This window comes from Coregonus clupeaformis, chromosome 23 (assembly GCF_020615455.1).
Source record: "Coregonus clupeaformis isolate EN_2021a chromosome 23, ASM2061545v1, whole genome shotgun sequence".
Classification (NCBI taxonomy): Eukaryota; Metazoa; Chordata; class Actinopteri; order Salmoniformes; family Salmonidae; genus Coregonus; species Coregonus clupeaformis.
The window spans coordinates 21,606,012-21,629,229 of record NC_059214.1 but is presented as its reverse complement, the minus strand read 5'-3'; the positions used below and the strand labels follow the sequence as shown (position 1 = coordinate 21,629,229).

Here is a 23,218-nt window from a genome sequence, read left to right as displayed (position 1 = left end):
TTGACCTTTTGAATTTGATCTGCTTCTGGGATTCCCTTCTATGTTCAACTGGGTTGTTTCTATCAGCAGCTCCACAGTCTTGATCTCATCTCGTCCACTGGTGGGGTTCCACATCACTGCATGGCTATGTCTCGTACACCTTGGTGATCTCACATCATTCTAGTGGCAAATGTAGGGACACAACAATCACTGTAGGTGATTTTAAACATCAGATCACATCTACATGTCAAATTAAATTCACAATGTATTTAATTTTTGAAGGCGTACCATACAGTACACTGTGGACCTACATTTTACTGTAGAATTCTTATTATTGGTAATGATTAGCCTAAAGGTGGTGTAGTGTAGGCCTATGTAGTGCAATGGTTAGGTCATTGTAGGACTGTCTCCCTATAGCAATGTTTTGAATGACTCACCTCATAATTAACAATGCAGTCAACAACCTGATTGTCCTGTAGTCCAACTACCCATTTGTCCATCACAAATGGGGGCTGCAAGTAAATAGTTTGATATTGGTAATTAATCATCATGCATATGCTAGCTAGCACTGTGCATCTTCAACACTGCAATGACATAAATTCAAGGAATAATTACATTTATCTGGAGATACAAAGAGCGATTTTAAATGTCATAACATTTAGCAAAAGGGTATGCTCCTTCAATGGTCATAAAAACCTTCAACAAAGAAATGTAAAGGACAAGTGACTGTTGATTTTAAGTCCGGATGCCCTTTCAGCACATTGCATGGCGTAATGCTTATGATCACACCTTGGTCATCTTCAGGACATCCACATCCTGTCTGTTGGCATCAAAGGTCACATCCTTGATGTATGTTATTGCAACTTCATCTCCGTCAAGTTCCATGTACGTTTTCCATTTGCAGTCCTAAAAAATAGAGATTGTAGGTCTTAGAGTATATTTATTTATCCCTGCCCTGGCCCCAAACTATGTTGCTTTACGCAAAAAAAAATAACAAAATAGAAAATAGAACTGCTGTCCGTTGAGAACCTAACTTCATTTTTTCCTAAACCAACAGCACAGCCTAGAGGTAGTTCCTTGGAATTGAACATTTCTGGAATGTGAATTTATATGACATTTTGATCAAATTTGACAGAAGCACAAGTTATGTTGTACATTTATATTTTAATCCTGCTTTCACCTAGTATCCAATTAAGACAAATGTTTGGAGATTGAGTGCTTTCCCCACACTCTATTTTGAAGTACACTCAGAATCATAGATGATAGCATGTCTCTTGAATTATCAAAGCATGAAGAATGACATAACAAGTGGTCAAACATTAATAATAATAATGAGAATATTAACAACCTATCTTTGCAAAGACATTTATTTTACTTCAGGGGTAAACATAAGTTGTTACGGTGAATATCTAGTATTATTTCCTGTAGTGGATATGGTTTGCAGAATCTTGACACATGGTGCTATTTGTTGTGAAAAATACAGTATAATGCTAATGTTATTCCAGTTAGCTGAAAATAAACTCAGTATTTCGATCTTTGCTGCACAAGGGACATAGGGATCAAATCCTCACTAGGAAATACAAATCTGAGAAAACCCCAACGCCATACTCCTACTGAATATTGCATGCTGACAAAGCAGTAATGATTTTGCCATCCCCAAAAGCCAGCCATGAAGCCACAGGTCACTGCTTAACCACACAGGGTTCACGGTGTGGACCAATCTATTGTGTGGAGGATCACAGAAGAAGACATCAAAGAAGTGCGACTAACACACTCGTCTGAGGAGCCTCAGCCCACTCCTGCACCGTCCCCAGGGACTGGCCGGGGCTCAAAGGGGGAGCTAGCATGAGGAAGGCTCTGGCTCCGAGACACACCAGGCAGCAGCACCGTGTCGGCCCTGGCCAGTCGCACCAGGGCCCCCAGGTCTATGCTGGTCTAATCACTCCAGTAGAAACAATGTCTGATAATGATGCCCAAGACCGGAGTGCGTCTGGTCTAATGACAACTCATACATAATTCAGCACCTTTCTCTTGGCTGCGTGGTGATATCCTCATTAGTAGGGGACCCTCAGTGGTTGTCAGATGGTGGCCGCACAATCGCAGGCCCTCATTTTGTCTTTGAGAAGTGCAGCTGCTACCATGACACCGCCAGCAAAGAGAGGTGGGAAAAAAGCAGTGCGGGTTTGTTTTATTTAGTGCAAAAAACCTTCCAGTTTGTAAAAACAAGGCTGACACAGAACCTGACACCAGGCAGGGGAAAATAATTAGCTCTCATTTTCTCAGCCTCCTGTTTCCTTCTCCCTGCTGTGTTTTCTACCCACTAAAGCACCACATGTCAGAAGAAATGGGAGGCAATTAGCATGCTCGTTTCAGCCCCGCCGAACTCACTGAAAGGGGACTATTTATGATGGGACAATGAACAGCTGAAAGATTAAATAACATTTGCCTTTTAAAAAGAAAATGACTTCTGGCTAAATGGGCTATTTTTGATGAAATTCAAAAAGCAAGTGGAGAAGCAGCCTTTCTCCAGCGTTTGAGACCCTAACAAAGGACGATGAGCAAGTGGGGGTGGGTGGGATGGATGGCTTTAGATGAAATATTTATTCATCTGTTTCTCTTGCAAGGATTTGTCTTGAAGGCAAAGCATGCTCAGTGCAACAGTGGTCAGTGTTTGCTTGAGTTTGATGGGGACCATATGGGCATCTTTACCTAGAGAAACAGCATCTTGAAGAGGAGCATTTCCATCTTGACATACAAGTTTCAATCTTATCTGACAACAAGTTAGCTATTACTATATGCATTTGAACCAAACCAGAACTGAGACTAAATTATTTTACAGATACATTTGAAAATGCAGGGACAAAATACCTAAAAAAGTACCAAGACATCTTGGTTATTTGTAATATAATATTTTCAGTGTCCATTGAAAACCTACTGAGTGACCTGTCCCTGCTTTCCAGTGGTACCCAAACACCAGCTCCAGATTAACGATCTTCCTCCTCTCCTCCCCCTCTTCCTCTGCACACTCATCCTGTGGAACAGAGATTTCCAGGCTGAACATATTGTAACAGTAAACAATGCCAACCATTTCATAACATTAAAGGGGAAATAAATACAATACCTTTATTAGTGGAGGGAAGTGGAAGAGCCCAATGTAATCATTGGTTAGCTTCTCAATTTCACTCTGTTGGGGAAAGCATGTTATACATAGCCTTCAAACTTCAAAATAATTTGTATTAGCATATAGCTCAATTTCAATAATTATACCATATGGACACATTGTGAAATGACTTGCTAGTTCACGCTAGTTTGAAAGGTAGTATGGTACCTTGAGGTGCATGATGTGACCTTTGGACCTGACCCCCAGGTCTCGCATGTCTGTTTCCGTGAGCAGCAGCAGCCTCTTGCCAGTGATGTGGTTTTCCTTAAACAGGTCACCATACAGCTGCATGCCATATGCCCCCTCTCCTGAGAACATGGAAAACAAATGCTAATTAAACACATACATGCCAAAATGATGCGTTTATTCATTTGACCATACCTACAGTATGAGAAGTCTATAAGGTGACTTTGAACATACCTGCCCCAAATATCTGCTGCATCCAAAAGTACTGTGGGGATGGAATTGGAAAAGCATTAATATTCGTAAACAATGGAGCCATAATGGCTATTAATGGCTAATTACACAAAGGAAGTAGTTGATTGATATGTGTTGATACTGACCACATGTTCCTCTGTCCAGGAATGAATATGACGGTTGGGAAGGAGCTGCGTGAAGAAAAAAGACAAAACTGAATTAGTACCAGGGAATACTGCTCTAATGGTCATGTAATAAAATGTGTCCAGCTCAAATAAAGAAATGTGCTGCCTATTCTTGATGTTTGGACTCAACACAGATCTTGCATTTAGCATTCGTGTGTGCAAGTAAAAAATTATGAACATCAGTGCATTACATACAGTATACATGACAAAATACATTACATATAGGCTTACTTCATTCCAAGACACGTTTACCATGTCTTATAGCAATGGTTTTTGCAGCTATTGTGTTCTGCAATCAAGATTACTGGGTCCTAATGGTCTAACTCAAACTGAAATGTGTCCAGTGCCCATCTGACTTTTCTTTCATGATGCATTTTAATGATAAATAATTTACTGTTCATTAAGTGTAATCAGGCAGAAAGTAGCCAGCCAAAATACAAATTTCATCATTATGATCGTGAGGCTGCTATGTGGTGGTAGAAATGATGCACCAGGAGAATTGAGGGGAAGATGACTCAATTAATTACTAATCGGCGCATTCTCTATTTGCTTCCCACGGAATCTTATCACAGCCCAGAGCCTGAGCTGAATGGCAATCTCAACAGATCGCATTCAAAGAGGGCCGTTTTAGAATTAGCGCGATACACTTCTTTGCAACTTCCTTCTAAAGTCCCTCACCCCCAGCTGCATTTTTCGTCTACTCCAGTGGTATGGTTTGGAAGTAAACACATAAAAAAAACACCACCCCTACCCTACTGCCAAAGTTCCATCACAGATACTGCCTAATTAAAGTGACATAATATTGCATTTACAGGAGCCATATTGTTTTTCACAAATTACTTCAAATCGTTTAATAAAATCCAAAGCATACTGTTGACAAATGGAAACAGATCTTAATTGATGAGAGGAGGGGAAGGAGGGAAGTCAACAGAAACTGCTCAGCCTTTGGGATTCCTTTGGCAGGGAAGAGGAGTTCAGTAGTTCACACCACTCTGCCCCCATGTGGAATGGGAGTATACTGTAGCAAGTTGATTACAGTATAGAGGCGGACAAGCATTGGAAACCTGTTGGCTAGCGGCTACACCACACATTCAACTCCATTCAATACGACTTTGTCAATCCCCGAGGGGGCAATTAAGCAGGCATTGTCAGTAAGTGTAACGTATACAATACAAATTGGTGTTCATGTGCCAAGTATGAGTGGTGCCCAGTTAGCTAATGATAGAAATCCCGTCATTGACTATATGTATTTTTTGAAGCCTTGAGGACCACAGTGAACATGGGTCTAATGCAAATAAATTAATGTAATATGACAATGATTTCAGGTCTTACATGTTAAAACATAGTTATTCCAGACCTCATCTGAAGCTACAGTACCAGTCAAAAGTTTGGACACACCTACTCGTTCAAGGGTTTTTCTTTATTTTTTACTATTTTCTACATTGTAGAATAATAGTGAAGACATCAAAACTATGAAATAACACATATGGAATCATGTAGTAACCAAAAAAAAATTAAAACAAATCTAAATGTATTTTATATTTTATATTCTTCAAATAGCCACCCTTTGCCTTGATGACAGCTTTGCACACTCTTGGCATTCTCTCAACCAACTTCACCTGGAATGCTTTTCCAACAGTCTTGAAGGAGTTCCCACATATGCTGAGCATTTTTCATTCACTCTGCGGTCCAACTCATCCCAAACCATCTTAATTGGGTTGAGGTCGGGGGATTGTGGAGGCCAGGTCATCTGATGCAGCACTCCATCACTCTCCTTCTTTGTAAAATAGCCCTTACACAGCCTGGAGGTGTGTTGGGTCATTGTCCTGTTGAAAAACAAATGATAGTCCCACTAAGCCCAAACCAGATGGGATGGCATATCGCCGCTGCAGTATGCTGTGGTAGCCATGCTCGTTAAGTGTCACCAGCAAAGCACCCCCACATCATAACACCTCCTGGTGGGAAATACACATGCGGAGATCATCCGTTCACCCACACTGCGTCTCACAAAGACACGGCTGTTGGAACCAAAAATCTCCAATTTGGACTCCAGACCAAAGGACAAATTTCCACCGGTTTAATGTCCATTGCTCGTGTTTCTTGGCCCAAGCAAATATCTTCTTCTTATTGGTGTCCTTTAGTAGAGAGAATGTCAAGAGTGTGCAAAGCTGTCATCAAGGCAAAGGGTGACTATTTGACTATATTTTGATTTGTTTAACACTTTTTTGGTTACTACATGATCCCATATGTGTTATTTCATAGTTTGATGTCTTCACTATTATTCTACAATGTAATTTTTTTTTTTTTAAATAAAGAAAAACCATTGAATGAGTAGGTGTGTCCAAACTATTGACTGGTAGTGTATATTTCTAACACCAGTCACATTTTGTTAATTTGTTCCTAGCACAAAATGTTTCTCTTATTTTATTGGCCACATTTGGAATTCTGTGGTTGACAAACCTTTGTTGTGACGTTATTGTAACATTATTGAATTAGTTGTTAGATTCAAGGTAAACAGAACTGGGAAGACCAAGAGGAAATGTGAGAAGACAATAAAGGTTGAGGATGATAACAGTGGGAGAATGGCATCCCTTAAGAGGGCCAGAACGAGATGTATGTTAGGAGAAGTTCAATATTATCATAACGAGACATATACATATACGGAGGAGAAATGGAGGGAAAAAGAGAGGCAGAGGAGGTCGAAGAGAGAGACGGAGGAAGAGGGTGAGCTTGAGTCGGGTAAACATTTTGGAAAAAAGGGAGATGGTTTGTCGAAGAAGAATGGTAGAAAGTGTAGGCAGAGTGAACCGTACGCCGGATCGAAGACAGGATGAGAAATGGAAGTGAGTTAGGCCGAATTATCGGAGGTGGCAGGTGTGGTGAAGTCCTTGGATCCCGAGGCTTGCACTGATGGTCAGGATAAAGATGAGTCTGTGACCGTAAGAGTGACATTTTTGGAGAAAGTGGACCCCTGCTTTTTGGCTGATCCATTTATGGTTTCAGAGTGAGTGAAAAAGGAGTTGGGTGCTGTGGAATCGGTGAAGGTATCCCAGAAGTGGTCTTGTGATAATTGTTTGTGTTTCTGCTGGTCAGAGGGAGCAGGGACTTCGAGCCAAACAAATTGGGACAAGAGATGTGAATTGTATTGCTCTCAAGAAAAGGGCGCCATTGAAAGGAGTGATTACTGGGGTAGCGGTAAGTGAAAGTGGACCAACTGAAGGGAAAGATTCCTGGTGTTTGTGATGCTCGTCGTTTGGTGCGACGCAGACAGGGTGGCGTGAGTGGTGAAACAGAAGAGTCATTGTCTGTTCTTTAGAGTTTTGATGTTGAGTCTCTGCCTGACAAAGTAATGTTAGGATATTTCAGTTATCTCGTACGAGCTTATGTGCCGAATACATTACATTGTTACAGGTGTCAAGCTTACGGGCATGTGGTAGCAGTGTGTAGGTGGGAGGTTCCTAGGTGCGAGAAGTGTGCAGAAGGGCATGAGACAAAGGAATGTGTAGCATTGGGGAAAGATGTGGTGTGTGTTAATTGTAGGGGTGCCCATGGGGCTGGGGATCAGAAATGTCCAGTGCAAGAGGGAGGTTGAGGTTACCAGGGTTAGAGTAGAGCAGAGGGTGTCGTATGCTGAGGCAGTGAAGAAAGTTGAGGAAGATGGGTCAAGGGGGAGGGATTCTGAGAGGATTCGTGTGAGTAGTAGATCTGTGTCAGTACAGAGGGATAGGCCAAAAAGTGATATATGCTTCAGTATGAATAAGAGTTACAGAGTTAAAGGGTTTGTTGAGTGGTGGTGTACCGTCCTTTCAGGCTGTTGGCCTGAGGTAGGACTAGATAGGTTTAAATAGTGGAGTAGGGTGGTGGGTTTTTAATTAGTGTAGGGTTAGATGGTAGGGTATTTGTTGATTTATTTTCCTTTTTCAAGCACAGTATAAGGGAGTTATACTCCAGTCTAGTTGGTGGCGGTAATGCAACATTTATTGGATGCCAACCGCCGTTAAACCTCATCGAAGAAGAAGGAAATTTAAGAAAACAGGGAGAATAAAGAACCAAAGCAGGAAGTTTAATGAGAAAATGTTTATTGAAAAACAAGGAACAGTAGAGGTTGCAGCAAAATATGTTCATATCAAAAAGCAGTCAGTCTAATAAAGTTATGGCACACCATTAAAGAGACACTATTGGAATAATCCAAGGAATTGGACTAATCCAAGGTGCTGAAGCTTGCATAGATTATATTGCAATTAGATGTCTTGAAAATACCTTACAAAGTGGTTGACTTTCACATGAGGAAGTGTATTGGTTGGTTATTGTCTATGTCACTAACTGTAAGTCGCTCTGGATAAGAGCGTCTGCTAAATGACGTAAATGTAAATGTAAATGTCAATGGATGTGTTTCGGAGTGACTAGGTTTAATAACTACACAACAGAATACAAAAACATACATCAACAAAGTAGAAAGAGGTGAAACCTGCAGGGCCAGAGTCAGACAGAAATATCCTCCATATTGGATATGTTTAGAAGAGAAGAGCTCCCATATGTCCATAAATAGCAGAATTTACAGGGCATTTGGTGATGGCACTTGTTAGGTGAGCTTCAATAGGCTCACTTTGGGGGTTGTTAAACACACTTTGGTCTGTGGTCAAAACTGTTGGTGCAAATGCAAACATGTTTAGCTGATAGATAGTCATTAGCCCTCTAAAGAGTATTTCATATCATCTCTCCAATGAAATACTGTTATTACTTTATAAATAATTTAATGAAATGCTAACCTTCTACCACTGAATAACAGTGTTAGTGGAATAAAGGTCCTATACAGTTGCCTTTTGTCTATGAGAACTTACCCCTGTCAAGGTGTTGTAGTCTAAGGTCTATGGCACTCCTCACAAACATCGTGATTATATGTATCTGTAACATGCAGCTGTCAACCAGCACACGAAGTGAGACTTTACACAAACACCTATAGTGCACCAATAAGCCATGTATGCGGGCCTGAAATCCAAATCTTCCTAACACAGTGTATACAGAAAAGGGCACTGGAGGTCTGTAGTTTAACATGGCTATCAGGAAACTTTTTCTCTCTCTTCTGCTGACATGAGTCTGGGTCAGCCGAGAGACACAACATGTACTTTCTCGTCCTGGTGAGAGACTCAATCAGAGCAACTGCACTCCACCACATTCAGAACAAATTGGCCAATCTTAATGTCAGCAGAATGTCACTTCATCATAAAAGCTTCGCCTCCTCAATGCAACTTGCTCCCATGGCTCTTTCTTCACAGCATGGCACTATACATCCAGTACATTAGGCATAAATGCCATCCATGAGTGCCATGTAGGCGGAAGGTTTCTAATCCATTCTGTTCATACAGCGAGAAGAACATCTCTGTTCTACAACAAGTATTGTATCTTAGGATATGCTTTATCGTTTTTCAAAAGAACGTGGGCAAAAGAAAATGGATTGTTCCAACAACAAAAAAAACAGTCAAGGAATAAAAAGCTATTAGTAATGAATTAACTAATGTACCATAACACCAGTGATGTGAAAATGAATATGCATGGGAGTGTACTACAAGACCACAGTTTTGACACAGTCTAAAGTGATTGATTGACAGATGCTACTGATGCTACCAATCAGGTCGCTCTAATCACTGTCGTCTGACCAGTTGAAGTTTGACATCCCCAAGACCATGTTGATTTTGCGGCCCTCTCCGACGTGCTGGACTTGGAAGAGTTCTGCTTGGCCTGCATGTTGACCTGCATGCCAGAGTGCAGGACAGGGCCCCCCATGTCCAAGGCAAACATGTCCCCAAAGCACTTCATCATGGTCTGCAGACTCATCCCCTCCACCTCCCCGTTACTGAAGGATCTGATCTGACACGACATCGCCGAACTGTTCGACTCCTCCGTCTTAGACTCATAGAACGACTCAGCGCTAATCTTAGCCATCACAGGTAAGAACAGCTGAAAGGGAAAGATGGGGGAGAGAGGATAGGAAGGGAAGAAGAGGGAGGAAAATAGGACAGGAAAGAAAAGGAGGGAAGGAACTCAGTCTTAGACCACATACACCAAGACGAATTATTCAATGTGAAATACTTTTTTACCCAATATAAAAGGTGATTGTCAAACACTAGAAGAGTATAGTTCAGAGATATACTAAATTGGATTATCAGAGAAGGTTGGACTGAAACGATTGGAGTCTACAGGACAGATTAAGGAAGGAGAAAACGAATAATAAAGAGATAGCTAACATGGTAACATCTCTCAGGATGACGCTGCTGATTCTTACCCAATACATCAGTACATGTATCAATTTAAACTAATGTCAAATGTATACCAAGGCAAAGCACTGTAAGACATTCCCAATGCATGGCTGTAGAATGCAATTATACAATGGACATAACAAAGGATCTAGTGCAGTGCATCACAAAGTATTAGTGCTACAATGTGGAAGTGTGGAAACCAAATCCAAGCAATAAATCCAACTAGAAAGGTAATATTTAGGTTAAATGTGTTGCATGCCAAAGCAATAACAGAAACAGGAAGCCAAGGCCTAGTGGGGTGTCCCTTTGGAAGCTTCACATAGAAAGGGTAGTATAAGCAAATACACACAAGCAGCGAAGACTCCTATATCTGAGTGACAACATTGGCATTACCAACGTTAAAATTACACTGACCTCTAATTATCACTGATGGCCAATGGGAGCTCAATGACATAGCCACACACAGAGTAGCAGAATGAGCTAATGCCTCTACTCAACACAACCACCCATCAGTGAGACTCAGTGAACCTAGCCTTATTTTTATATTTTCCCTCCATTCCATTCCCCTTCATTCCAGACAGACCCCGGTCTGAAGTAAAGTTAATTCTTTGCTTCCCCTTGTGACAATGTGGACAGGACCGTGGGCCGTGACACATGGACCAACACAGTGAAGGTGGGGTGCTGTTCACGTTCAGTGACTAGACAGTGTGTGGGGATTGTGGTTGTGCTGAGGGTGTTGGTGGTGTGCAGGTGGTATCGGCTACTGAGGAACTTACCGGGGTGTTGGACTGCTCGACGAGCTTGCGCTCCCACATTTTCAGGCGTTGTTCTCTCTCCTTCAGTTCCTGCTCTTTGGTGCTCAAATCCCTCTCCAGCTTCTTCAGTCTCTCCAGTGTGGCCTCGATCTCACATCTACAGTACATACAGCATATGGATGTGTTTGAGTGGTGTCAGTTCAGCTAAACCTAGGGTATGACAAAGTGGGGTGGGGTGAGCGATACTGCATTTCTACATCATTTAAAAACTCTCAAATGCTATTTGGAGAACAGCAAAAACAAAACGACCCCAGCCATTAATTATTACTGCAATATTAGGTTTAAAGGTCTGTGGAACGGTGTGTACAATGTCAACCACTAATCAACTCAACCTCATCATAAATTGACAAATTTACTTGTGGAACGGCGCATACAGTGCAACATGAAATAGATGTAATTATTATTATTATTATTATTATTTATTATTATAAATAGATGCATAATATACGTTATAAAGTCAAAACCAGGCCGACTTCAAATGCCGACATCAACGTTGATGTCACGCTCGTCTGAAGGAGGAGACCAATGCGCAGCGTTGCGAGTGAACATGATGACTTTATTAACTTAAAGCAACCACGAAGAAAACAACAAATGACGATCCGTGAAGTTCTATACTGAATACTACTAACAGCAACAAAGAAACAATAACCCACAACACAAAGTGAACTCACACAGTATAAATATGGCTCCCAATCAGAGATAACGAGCCGACAGCTGACACTCGTTACCTCCGATTGGGAGTCATACGACTAATCAAGAACAATAACCAAACATAGAAAATGCACAACCAGAAATCCCCAACATAGAAATACACCCAAACAATGAAACTAAACAACCCTGGCTCAAATATCAAGGTCCGTGGAGCCAGAGTGTCACATTACCCCCCCCTAAAGGTGCGACCTCCGGGCGCACCAGCATCCAGTCTCGGGGAGGGTCTGGGTGGGCGTCTGTCCCTGGTGGCGGCTCTGGCCCAGGTCGTGGTCCCCACCCCACCTTAGTCACTATCCGCTTCCGTATTCCCTTCCTCATGACCACCCCCCAACTAAACCCCACTGGATTAAGGGGCGGCACCGGACTACGGGGCAGTACCGGACTAAGGGGCAGTACCTGACTAGATGGCGGATCCTGGCTGGCTGGCTCTGGCGGATCCTGGCGGGACGGCTCTGGCGGATCCTGGCGGGACGGCTCTGGCGGATCCTGGCGGGACGGCTCTGGCGGATCCAGGCTGGGCGGCTCTGGCGGATCCTGGCTGGGCGGCTCTGGCGGATCCTGGCTGGACGGCTCTGGCGGATCCTGGCTGGACGGCTCTGGCGGATCCTGGCTGGACGGCTCTGGCGGATCCTTGCTGGACGGCTCTGGCGGATCCTGGCTGGACGGCTCTGGCGGATCCTGGCTAGACGGTTCTGGCGGCTCCTGGCTGGACAGCTCTGGCGGATCCTGGCTGGACGGCTCTGGCGGATCCTGGCAGGACGGCTCTGGCGGATCCTGGCTGGCTGACGGATCTGGCGGATCCTGGCGGGCTGACGGATCTGGCTGCTCATGGCTGGCTGACGGATCTGGCTGCTCATAGCTGGCTGACGGATCTGGCTGCTCATGGCTGGCTGACGGGTCTGGCTGCTCATGGCTGGCGGAAGGCTCTGGCTGATCCTGTCTGGCGGAAGGCTCTGGCTGATCCGGTCTGACGGAAGGCTCTGGCTGCTCCTGTCTGGCGGAAGGCTCTGGCTGCTCCTGTCTGGCGGAAGGCTCTGGCTGCTCCTGTCTGGCGGAAGGCTCTGGCTGATCCTGTCTGGCGGAAGGCTCTGGCTGATCCTGTCTGGCGGAAGGCTCTGGCTGATCCTGTCTGGCGGAGAGCTCTAGCGGCTCCCGGTCTGGCGGACGGCTCTGAAGGCTCATGGCAGACGGGCGGCTTTGCAGGCTCAGTACAGACGGGCAGTTCAGACGGCGTTGGGCAGACGGACAGTTCAGACGGCGTTGGGCAGACGGGCAGTTCAGACGGCGTTGGGCAGACGGGCAGTTCAGACGGCGTTGGGCAGCCGGGCAGTTCAGGCGCCGTTGGGCAGACGGGCAGTTCAGACGGCGTTGGGCAGACGGGCAGTTCAGACGGCGTTGGGCAGACGGGCAGTTCAGGCGCCGTTGGGCAGACGGCCAGTTCAGGCCGGCTGGCGACGCACATCGTGGACCTGGTGCGTGGAGTAGGAACAGGCCGGACCGTACCGGGAACACCCACCACTGGCCTTAACTGGGGATCAAGAACGGACCGGACCAGACTGGGAACACACTTCAGTCTCTCATGCCGTGCCACAACAACTTCCCTCCCTCTACTCGCCAATGGCTCCCGTAATCCGATAGCCTTCTCTCCTTTTCTCCCTGTGGCAGCCTCCTGCTGCCCAGGCGCCAAGCCATGTGCCCCCCCCAAAAAAAATTTTTTGGGAGTAACCACGGGCTTCCAGCCTCGACTCCGCGCTTCCTCTTCATACCACCTCCTCTCGGCTGCAGCTGCCTCCAGCTCTTCACGAGGGCGGTGATATTCCTCCTCAGACCACCTCCTCTCGGCTGCAGCTGCCTCCAGCTCTTCACGAGGGCGATGATGTTCCTCCGGTTGTGCCCAAGGACCCTTTCCAGCCCGAATCTCCTCCCATGTCCAAAAGTCCTTAGGAGGCATCCATAACTCCTGTGTCCAGACCCCTTGCTCCTGGACGCGCTGCTTGGTCCTTTTTTGGTGGGTTATTCTGTCACGCTCGTCTGAAGGAGGAGACCAATGCGCAGCGTTGCGAGTGAACATGATGACTTTATTAACTTAAAGCAACCACGAAGAAAACAACAAATGACGATCCGTGAAGTTCTATACTGAATACTACTAACAGCAACAAAGAAACAATAACCCACAACACAAAGTGAACTCACACAGTATAAATATGGCTCCCAATCAGAGATAACGAGCCGACAGCTGACACTCGTTACCTCCGATTGGGAGTCATACGACTAATCAAGAACAATAACCAAACATAGAAAATGCACAACCAGAAATCCCCAACATAGAAATACACCCAAACAATGAAACTAAACAACCCTGGCTCAAATATCAAGGTCCGTGGAGCCAGAGTGTCACAGTTGAAAGTAACCGGGGCATAAAACAGCTGACGCGGATATAAACTATTTTATTTCAGGTAGTCCAATTTTCTTCTGATTGCCTCGTAATGTGTGTGGCCCAGCACATTTTTGCATTATTCGCCAGGGAAGGGAAATATTCGGTGAATATTGAAGCATTGTATCAACAAGGCTGCTCAGAGAATATTGAAACATTTTTTATCAACAAGGTGGCTCCGGAATATTAATATTGCAGCATAGTAGCCAACGAGGGGTTGGCCCGAGAACATTTCTTCCCCGGACCAGCTTATCTCTGTCTGATATTATTGTGTTGCCTACACAGCAGTTGCACTATCTGAATGCTCATTCTGAATAAATAAAATAAACAGCCCTACATCTACACTATAGCCAGTACTTGACTTGGACTGAAATAGGTGCCGGTACTCATTTTGGGTGCCACTACTGTTTATATTTAGGTGCAGGAGCTCCACAATACTTTTCAGCTAATATTCTAAAAGAGGTGTAGGTGCCGGTACTCAGCTCCGGTGAGCTCCTGCCCAAGTCAAGCACTGACTATAGCTAAATAACTTCGCAATATTTAATGACGTTTTGCAAGCAAGATTGATCTGTTAGAATATCTACTTTTTAATTCAGGAAGATGGACAAACTAGACTGATAGACTGAGAGGTGGAAATGCATTATATCAGAGACATGTAGGGATTAGGGATGCAGGCAGAAGATGATGATGAAGTAGAACATTTTTCCATACGCACAAAAACCTTATTTCTCTCTAATTTTACGCAGAAATTGGTTTACCTCCCTGTTAGTGAGCATTTCTCCTTTGCCAAGATAATCCATCCACCTGAAAGGTGTGGGATATCAGGAAGCTGATTAAACAGCATAATCATTACACAGGTGCATCTTGTGCTGGGGACAATAAAAGGCCACTCTAAAATATGCAGTTTTGTCACACAACACAATGCCACAGCTGTCTCAAGTTTTGAGGGAGCCTGCAATTGGCATGCTGACTGCAGGAATGTCCACCAGAGCTGTTGCCAGAGAATTTAATGTTCATTTCTCTACCATAAGCCGCCTCCAACATAGTTTTAGAGAAGCCCAGCCCAGCCCAAGTCCTCCACATCTGGCTTCTTCACCTGCGGGATCGTCTGAGACCAGCCACCTGGACAGCTGATGAAACTGTGGGTTTGCACAACTGAATAATTTCTGCATAAACTGTCAGAAACAGTCTCAGGGAAGCTCATCTGCATGCTCATCGTCTTCACCAGGGTCTTGACCCGACTGCAGTTCGGCGTCGAAGGTGGGCAATTGTTTACCTTCAATGGCCACTGGCACGCTGGAGAAGTGTGCTCTTCACGGATGAATCCCGGTTTCAACTGTACCGGGAAGATAGCAGACATAAGCTACGGACAACAAACACAATTGCATTTTATCGATGGCAATTTGAATGCACAGAGATACCGTGACGAGATGCTGAAGCCCATTGTCGTGCCATTCATGCACCACCATCACCTCATGTTTCAGCATGATAATGCACGGCCCCATGTCGCAAGGATCTGTGTACACAATTCCTGGAAGCTGAAATTGTCCCAGTTCTTTAATGGCCTGCATACTCACCAGACATGTCACCCATTGAGCATGTTTGGGACGCTCTGGATCGACATGTACGTCAGCGTGTTCCAGTTCCCGCCAATATCCAGCAACTTCGCACAGCCATTGAAGAGGAGTGGGACAACATTCCACAGGCCACAATCAACAGCCTGATGAACTCTATGCGAAGGAGATGTGTCACGCTGCAAGAGGCAAAAAGTGGTCACACCAGATACTGACTAAGTTTTCTGATCCAATCCCTACTTTTTTTTAAAGATATCTGTGACAAACAGATGTATATCTGTATTTCCAGTTATGTGGAATCCATAGATTAGGGCCTAATTAATTTATTTCAATTGACTGATTTCCTTATATGAACTGTAACTCAGTAAAATCTTTGAATTGTTGCATGTTGCGTTTATATTTTGTTCAGTATAGCTTTTGGTTGCAAATGGTGACCAAAAAGGAGGGCTCCCCCATCTCCCAATTCCCAATTCAATGAATCCCTGGTTATCAGATTACAACAAGGTTTAAAAGGCAGAGTTCAAATGCCGACATCAAATTCAAACCAATCAGCCCACTGCCTAAACGGCTGACAGGCAAAGCAAACTCTCACTGTCTCTGCTTTCTAAAAGTGAGAGAAAAGGCTGCAGGCTGGCAGCTGCTCTCCGAGCGATGCTCCGCATGGTCCTAAAGCCCCCCAGCCAGCCATTACAGTAAACAGACGTTGCATTTTAATCGGGATTGGAATGATTTTAGTCTACTTTTTTTGTTGTTGCCTACTTTACAGTTTTGGTCTTGAGCTAGGGTATGACACCCCTGATTTGTTTAGTAACCAACATCATCCACCTCATCACATACAACTCACACTTATAATACTGGTGTTTAACCGTTGACTTGAGGTATTGTGCTTAACTCAAATTCCAACTCATATCTCTCACTGACATCCATGCAATATACACAAAAGTTCAGAGTTATGCATGTGTTTCTCAAGTTTGGATTCTGCCCTTTTAGTAACAGCCCTAAGGCCACAGACAGTAGAGGAACACTTATCTTCCAGTGTGTTTGCTAATGCAGTTTACCTACTGAATGGTCTGGTCTGCTTTGTTCTGTGTGTTGGGCTGTGTGTTGGGCTGTGTGTTGCACCGTGGGTAGCCATGCTGAGTCAGAGGCCAAGACAATCGGCTCTCAAAGTAACTACTTATAAACAGGCATGTGACACAGACAGGAACTCCTGCCATGTTCCTGCATCCTCGCAGTCCTCGCACTCCTCCCCTCCCCTCCCCCCTCCCATCCCTGCCTCAAAGACTTTCCACTAATGCTCGAAACTTCCCTCATAATTGATTCTCTTGCTTGTCGCTTTCCAGACAAACACTCTGTATTTCTCGTCCTCCTACCCTGCTCGTATACAGGTTTTTCTAATACCTCTCACATTTCCTCCCCCAGCACTCTAACTCGCCCTTTCTTTCCCTCCCCAACTAACCCCCCCTCTCTGCTCCTCCTCCCTGATCCAGACAGGTGCCAGAGAAACAGCGAAAAGAGGAGTCTCTTCATGCTCTACTGGACCATGGGCAAACTGCCTTAATATAGACTGCAACAAGAGCCCTCAGAGCCATCCTTACAGAGCAGTGAGCAGCTTCTAACTGACACTATTACACAAATGAGTGCATTGATGGCTAATGAGACAGACAGCCACTGTTCACTGGACTAACAGTCTGATAAGAGAGAAGAAACATAGCATGAGGCCAGATTTAACATAGCCAACACCAGGAGCCATGCAAATCAGTGGAGACCAGAACGGCGCAAATGGAATGGCATCAAACACCTGGAAACCATGTGTTTGATGTATTTGATACCATTCCGCTCCAGTCATTACCACGAGCCCATTCTCCCCAATTAAGGTGCCACCAACCTCCTGTGACGCAAATACAGGAGACATACTCCTGGTTTTACTGTAACACTTGTTTCCAAGCGCCAGAATTGACAATACCTTTGAGCCTTCATCAGTGGGACAGTTGCTTATTATAATAATTTGGTGGGTGATTATATTTGTCCTATTTCACACATGTACAAGTTTGTATTATATGCATGTGTGAATTGGAAGAGTGGGGTCATGGCCAGGGTCAGCCATTACTAAATGGCGAACCTGGAGCAATTAGGGTTAAGTGCCTTGCTCAAGAGCGCATCGACAGATTTTTCATCTTCTCTGCTCTGGGATTCGAACAAGCGACCTTGGCCCAATGCTCTAACTGCTAGGCTACCTGCCACCCTGTATGTAACATACCTAGTAGTAGAACCATGGATAAATACACCGTTGCTGGCAGACTGTATCCCAAACCTGTGGTGGTCCAGCCCAGTCAGCAAACAGCATCTGTCTGCACAGGGACTCCCTTCTGACCAGGGTAATGAGAAACTATAACACACCGCTCCTGCAACACGTTTGCCTCTGATGCAAGAGGAGCTCAGGCCGCACCATTCCACTCTTCTCCTGTTTCTTACTAGCTAGCTACTACTACTGTCCTTGGTGTGCAACACTTCCCTCTCTCTAACGCACATGTTCCTGATCGACTCTCACTACTGAGCAGCTCACTTGCAGATGCCTGCTTGGACACGTCTCTATGAAGAGTTGTGAGCGTAGAAAAGCCCAAAGAGAGAGAAATCAGTAGCAGCTGACACCCAGGCTGTGCTGAACACCACTAATCCTCCAGCTGCTCATACAGGCCAATTAAACACTTGGACTTGAAAAAGATGTTGATTATTTTTTAGACCTTATGGGTATAGAGAGGAAGGAGATCCAGATGGGGGATTCTTTAGATATTTGATGCCTTTATGTTATCAGTGCAATTATAAAAGATCTGTACGCACACTCCCAAAATCCCTTCATACATTTAGTGGCCCACAAAAGCAGCACTTGCACATAGACGGGCCTATTGATTTGAAACAGTTCTGGCATATCCTTAGACTCTAGCAGTGTTTGTCTAGAAGAGATAGAGAGGATTGCAGTCGTACAGTATGATCTCAGTACCTCCATTCTGCCTTGTTGTGTAGGAAGGAGTTGCACTGTTCGGGAAGCTTGCTGTCATTGGACATGGACTCCAGGGTTGTAAGGATATGTTTGAACATTGGTCTTTCCTAGATGGAAACGAAACAAAAAAGTGTGATATTCATAAGCAGACATGTAGTATATCTATCTATTCATGACTATTGGACTGGCCTCGTAACTGTATGTAACATAACATAACTCATTAGTATTATCCACTGTAGTACTGACTTGTGTGCGTCTGTTGTGAGTCTATTGTGCACAGTGGCTATGTGTGAGTTTGTATGTGTGCGTTAGCATAAAATTACATATAATTTAATAGGATCTCTGTGTGCGTGAGGATGTCGTACCTTGGGCTCAGTCACCCAGCACTTCATCATCAGCTCAGCGAAACTGGCTGGGCAGCTACTGGGAATGGTTAACCTCTGGAACAGACAGACACAGTCACACACACACTCACTGAAAGGATTGCTGTAGTCTCAGCTTTCAGTTCTGAGGTCAGAATATGAATTTAGAGCATGTCAGGAGGCAGGTCAAATATACGGATGACTTATGTGACAGGAGACCTGGTGAGTGAGACATGCAAGAGATGTCCATATAGTCAACAAGCGTATCAACTCCGTTCTGAGAATGCAGATTTTGCATGAGTGGGATCAATTGGCTTAGGCCCATATGACGATCCCCAACTAGCTATACTGGTGTGTGATGACTGAAATGATTCCTGTAAAGATACACTGGCTCATTAAGAAAAACTGTCAGGAATCTGTCTCTTCACAACATCTATTAGCATAGATAGAGGAAGCTCCAATCCATCTACAGTCAATCTGTTCCTAGAAGACTGCATAATGAGGAAAAAGGAAAAAGGAAGTGAAGCTGTACCTCACTCTTCTCCACCACCAGCCAGGCGACTTGTAAACCCTCCAGGCCTTTAAAGGGAATCTCCCGGGTGAGCATCTCCCACAGAACCTGACACAGGGAAACGAGAAGGGTCATGGTCAGTCAACGAGCAAATGCATCTAGGTCTTTCTATAAACTAGGGTACCAGTGAGGATTTCCTACACTGGATAACTTATTACTGCTGTTGATAAGTCATTGATAATAATCTGCCAATTTTCTTCATGTCATTACATTAAGATCAGTGTCGGTCGGTGCCGTTTAAGATGAGGGAGGACGATTCTATTTTTATGAGCATGGCCTTATTTCTATTACAGCATACTGTCATTCATATTCCATTCACCCAGCTCAATGTACCATCGTTAGGTATAGGCTACTACATGATACTCCAATTTTCCCTATACCCATCATGAGGTTGGTATAACCTAGCCTATTAATTAAATTTGAGTAGGTGCACAGGTCGAGATAAATTTGAGTAATCAAGGTGACAAACAGTGACACATTCAATACCACCTTGCACACTCTTGCCTGCATGTAGCTGATCTAGGGTGTAATCATTGGTCCAACAGTTGCAAATAAGAGTTTGTATTGGACAAATTCAGGTATGTTTATCCCCATTTTGTTACGTTTGCTTCCGGTCTAAGGCGCTGCATCGCAATGCTAGCTGTGCCACTAGAGATCCTGGTTCGAATCCAGGCTCTGTCGTAGCCGGCCGTGACCGGGAGTCCCATGGGGCGGCGCACAATTGGCCCGGCGTCGTCCAGGGTAGGGGAGGGAATGGCCGGCAGGGATGTAGCTCAGTTGGTAGAGCATGGCGTTTGCAACGCCAGGGTTGTGGGTTCGATTCCCAGTATGAAAAAATAAAAAATAAAAAATAATAATGTATGCACTCACTAACTGTAAGTCGCTCTGGATAAGAGCGTCTGCTAAATGACTAAAATGTAAATGTAATGTAAAATGTTTTAAGAAACGTTTTTCAACAGAATCGGCAGCATGAAGACACCCCTAATGTGGTGCCAGGAAAATAACCTTTCACTCAACGTCAACAAAACAAAGGAGATGATTGTGGACTTCAGGAAACAGCAGAGGGTGCACCCCCCCTATCCACATCGATGGGACTGCAGTGGAGAAGGTGAAAATCTTCAAGTTCCTTGGCATACACATCACTGATAAACTGAAATGGTCCAGACAGTGTGGTGAAGAAGGCGCAACAGAGCCTCTTCAACCTCAGGAGGCTGAAGACATTTGGCTTGGCACCAGAACCCTCACAAACTTTTACAGATGCACAATTGAGAGCATCCTGTCGGCTGTATCACTGCCTGGTACGGCAACTGCACCGCCCGCAACTGCAGGGCTCTCCAGAGGGTGGTGCAGTCTGCCAAACGCATTACCGGGGGCAAACTACCCGCCCTCCAAGACACCTACAGCACCCAATGTCACAGGAAGGCCAAAAAGATCACCAATGACATCAACCACCCGAGCCACTGCCTGTTCACCCCGCTATCATCCAGAAGGCAAGGTCAATACAGGTGCATCAAAGCTGGGACCGTGAGAATGAAAAACAGCTTCTATCTCAAGTCCATCAGACTGTTAAATACCCATCACTAGCACATTATAGGCTGCTGCTGCCTATTGAAATCACTGGCCACTTTAAGAAATGGAACACTAGTCACTTTAATAATGTTTACATATCTTGCACTACTCATCTCATTTGTATATACTGTATTCTATTCTATCATATTCTAGTCCATGCCGCTCTGTCATTGCTTGTCAATATATGTATATATTCTTAAATTCCATTCCTTACTAGATTTGTGTGTATTGGGTATATGTTGTATATATTGTTAGATTTTACATGTTAGGTATTACTGCACTGTCGGAGCTAGAAGCACAAGCATTTCGTTACACCCGCAATAACATCTGCTAAACACGTGTATGTGACAAATATAATTTTATTTTATTTGAATCACACGCAAAAACAGTTCACTTTCATAGTAGCCACATACAAACAGAATGATCACTTTGCTCATTGTATAATTCCTTCTCTCATCTACGTGCTCTCCTCCTCTCAACTTTTCCCTTCGCATGTGGACTTCAGTGCACAACACATCAGCTGTCTGTGACCAGGCGATAAAACCTTTCCAAGCCAAACCTTCATATCATAACTGCTAACCTCTACATACAGCCTACAGCCTGTCACCATATTAGCTAACGTCATAGTCAACATAGCTAATAGAACTAACGCGTTAGTAAACTCTCTACTATCATGCAGTACAGTGTACAGACAGCAAGCAGTTTAGCAGTTACACTGATGGCCCGGTCGCAATAAATTCATAAAACCAAAAGCTTACCTTGACTTGGAAGAGTTCCAGTATTGGATAGCCAAAGCCAGCTAGCTAACATAGCATCCCTCTCTGTTTGAGCCGGGTGTTTGAGTAGGCTAATCTAGTTAGCTGCATTCGCTAGATAAGTAAGGGAAAGTGAAAAAAATACAAGGAAATCTCTCTCTCTCTCTCTTGCTTCTCCATCATTTTTGAAGAAATTAATTTGTTCAAAACTATTCAACTATTGTCTTTCTCTCTCTTTGAGTCAACTACTCGCCACATTTTATGCACTGAAGTGCTAGCTAGCTGTAGCTTATGCTTTCAGTAATAGATTCATTCTCTGATCCTTTGACTGGGTGGATAACATGTCAGTTCATGCTGCAAGAATTCTGATTGTTTGGAGGACATCCTCTGGAATTTGACATAATTACTGTGTAAGTCTATGGAAGGGGGTGAGAACCATGAGCCTCCTAGGTTTTGTATTGATGTCAATATACCCAGAAACTATTTGTCCTCCGGCTACACCATGGTGTTACCCTACAGAGTGCTGTTGAGGCTACTGTAGATCTTCATTGCAAAACAGTGAGTTTTAATTAATTATTTGGTGGCATGTAAATATATTTTGTATACTTTTATCTAAAAAGGATAAAAGTATGTTTCACTATTATTTTTATGAAATTCACTGAGGATGGTCCTCCTCTGAAGAGCCTCCTCTGATTAAGATATAAGCGGGGATCATATCTACACTACTCAAAAAAATAAAGGGAACACTAAAATAACACATCCTAGATCTGAATGAATGAAATAATCTTATTAAATACTTTTTTCTTTACATAGTTGAATGTGCTGACAACAAAATCACACAAAAATGATCAATGGAAATCAAATGTATCAACCCATGGAGGTCTGGATTTGGAGTCACCCTCAAAATTAAAGTGGAAAACCACACTACAGGCTGATCCAACTTTGATGTAATGTCCTTAAAACAAGTCAAAATGAGGCTCAGTAGTGTGTGTGGCCTCCACGTGCCTGTATGACCTCCCTACAACGCCTGGGCATGCTCCTGATGAGGTGGCGGATGGTCTCCTGAGGGATCTCCTCCCAGACCTGGACTAAAGCATCCGCCAACTCCTGGACAGTCTGTAGTGCAACGTGGTGTTGGTGGATGGAGCGAGACATGATGTCCCAGATGTGCTCAATTGGATTCAGGTCTGGGGAACGGGCGGGCCAGTCCATAGTATCAATGCCTTCCTCTTGCAGGAACTGCTGACACACTCCAGCCAAATGAGGTCTAGCATTGTCTTGCATTAGGAGGAACCCAGGGCCAACCGCACCAGCATATGGTCTCACAAGGGGTCTGAGGATCTCATCTCGGTACCTATTGGCAGTCAGGCTACCTCTGGCGAGCACATGGAGGGGTGTGCGGCCCCCCAAAGAAATGCCACCCCACAC

General features: G+C 44.3%; 1 protein-coding gene across 2 annotated transcripts in view; it reads right to left on the bottom strand.

The window, feature by feature from the left end:
- Positions 1 to 23,218, bottom strand: part of LOC121536781 (mitogen-activated protein kinase kinase kinase 20-like) — a 59,605-nt gene that overhangs the window by 2,697 nt on the left and 33,690 nt on the right. For both annotated transcript variants that reach the window (XM_041844322.1, XM_041844323.1), the window contains exons 8-19: positions 19,428 to 19,514; positions 18,899 to 18,973; positions 18,534 to 18,640; positions 10,775 to 10,910; positions 3,703 to 3,747; positions 3,560 to 3,590; positions 3,308 to 3,447; positions 3,101 to 3,163; positions 2,915 to 3,010; positions 769 to 885; positions 417 to 491; positions 6 to 159 (exon numbers count right to left, since the gene is read on the bottom strand). In XM_041844322.1, coding sequence (XP_041700256.1) covers positions 6 to 159; positions 417 to 491; positions 769 to 885; positions 2,915 to 3,010; positions 3,101 to 3,163; positions 3,308 to 3,447; positions 3,560 to 3,590; positions 3,703 to 3,747; positions 10,775 to 10,910; positions 18,534 to 18,640; positions 18,899 to 18,973; positions 19,428 to 19,514 — 1,126 coding nt within the window. The remainder of the gene's footprint in view (positions 1 to 5; positions 160 to 416; positions 492 to 768; positions 886 to 2,914; positions 3,011 to 3,100; positions 3,164 to 3,307; positions 3,448 to 3,559; positions 3,591 to 3,702; positions 3,748 to 10,774; positions 10,911 to 18,533; positions 18,641 to 18,898; positions 18,974 to 19,427; positions 19,515 to 23,218) is intronic.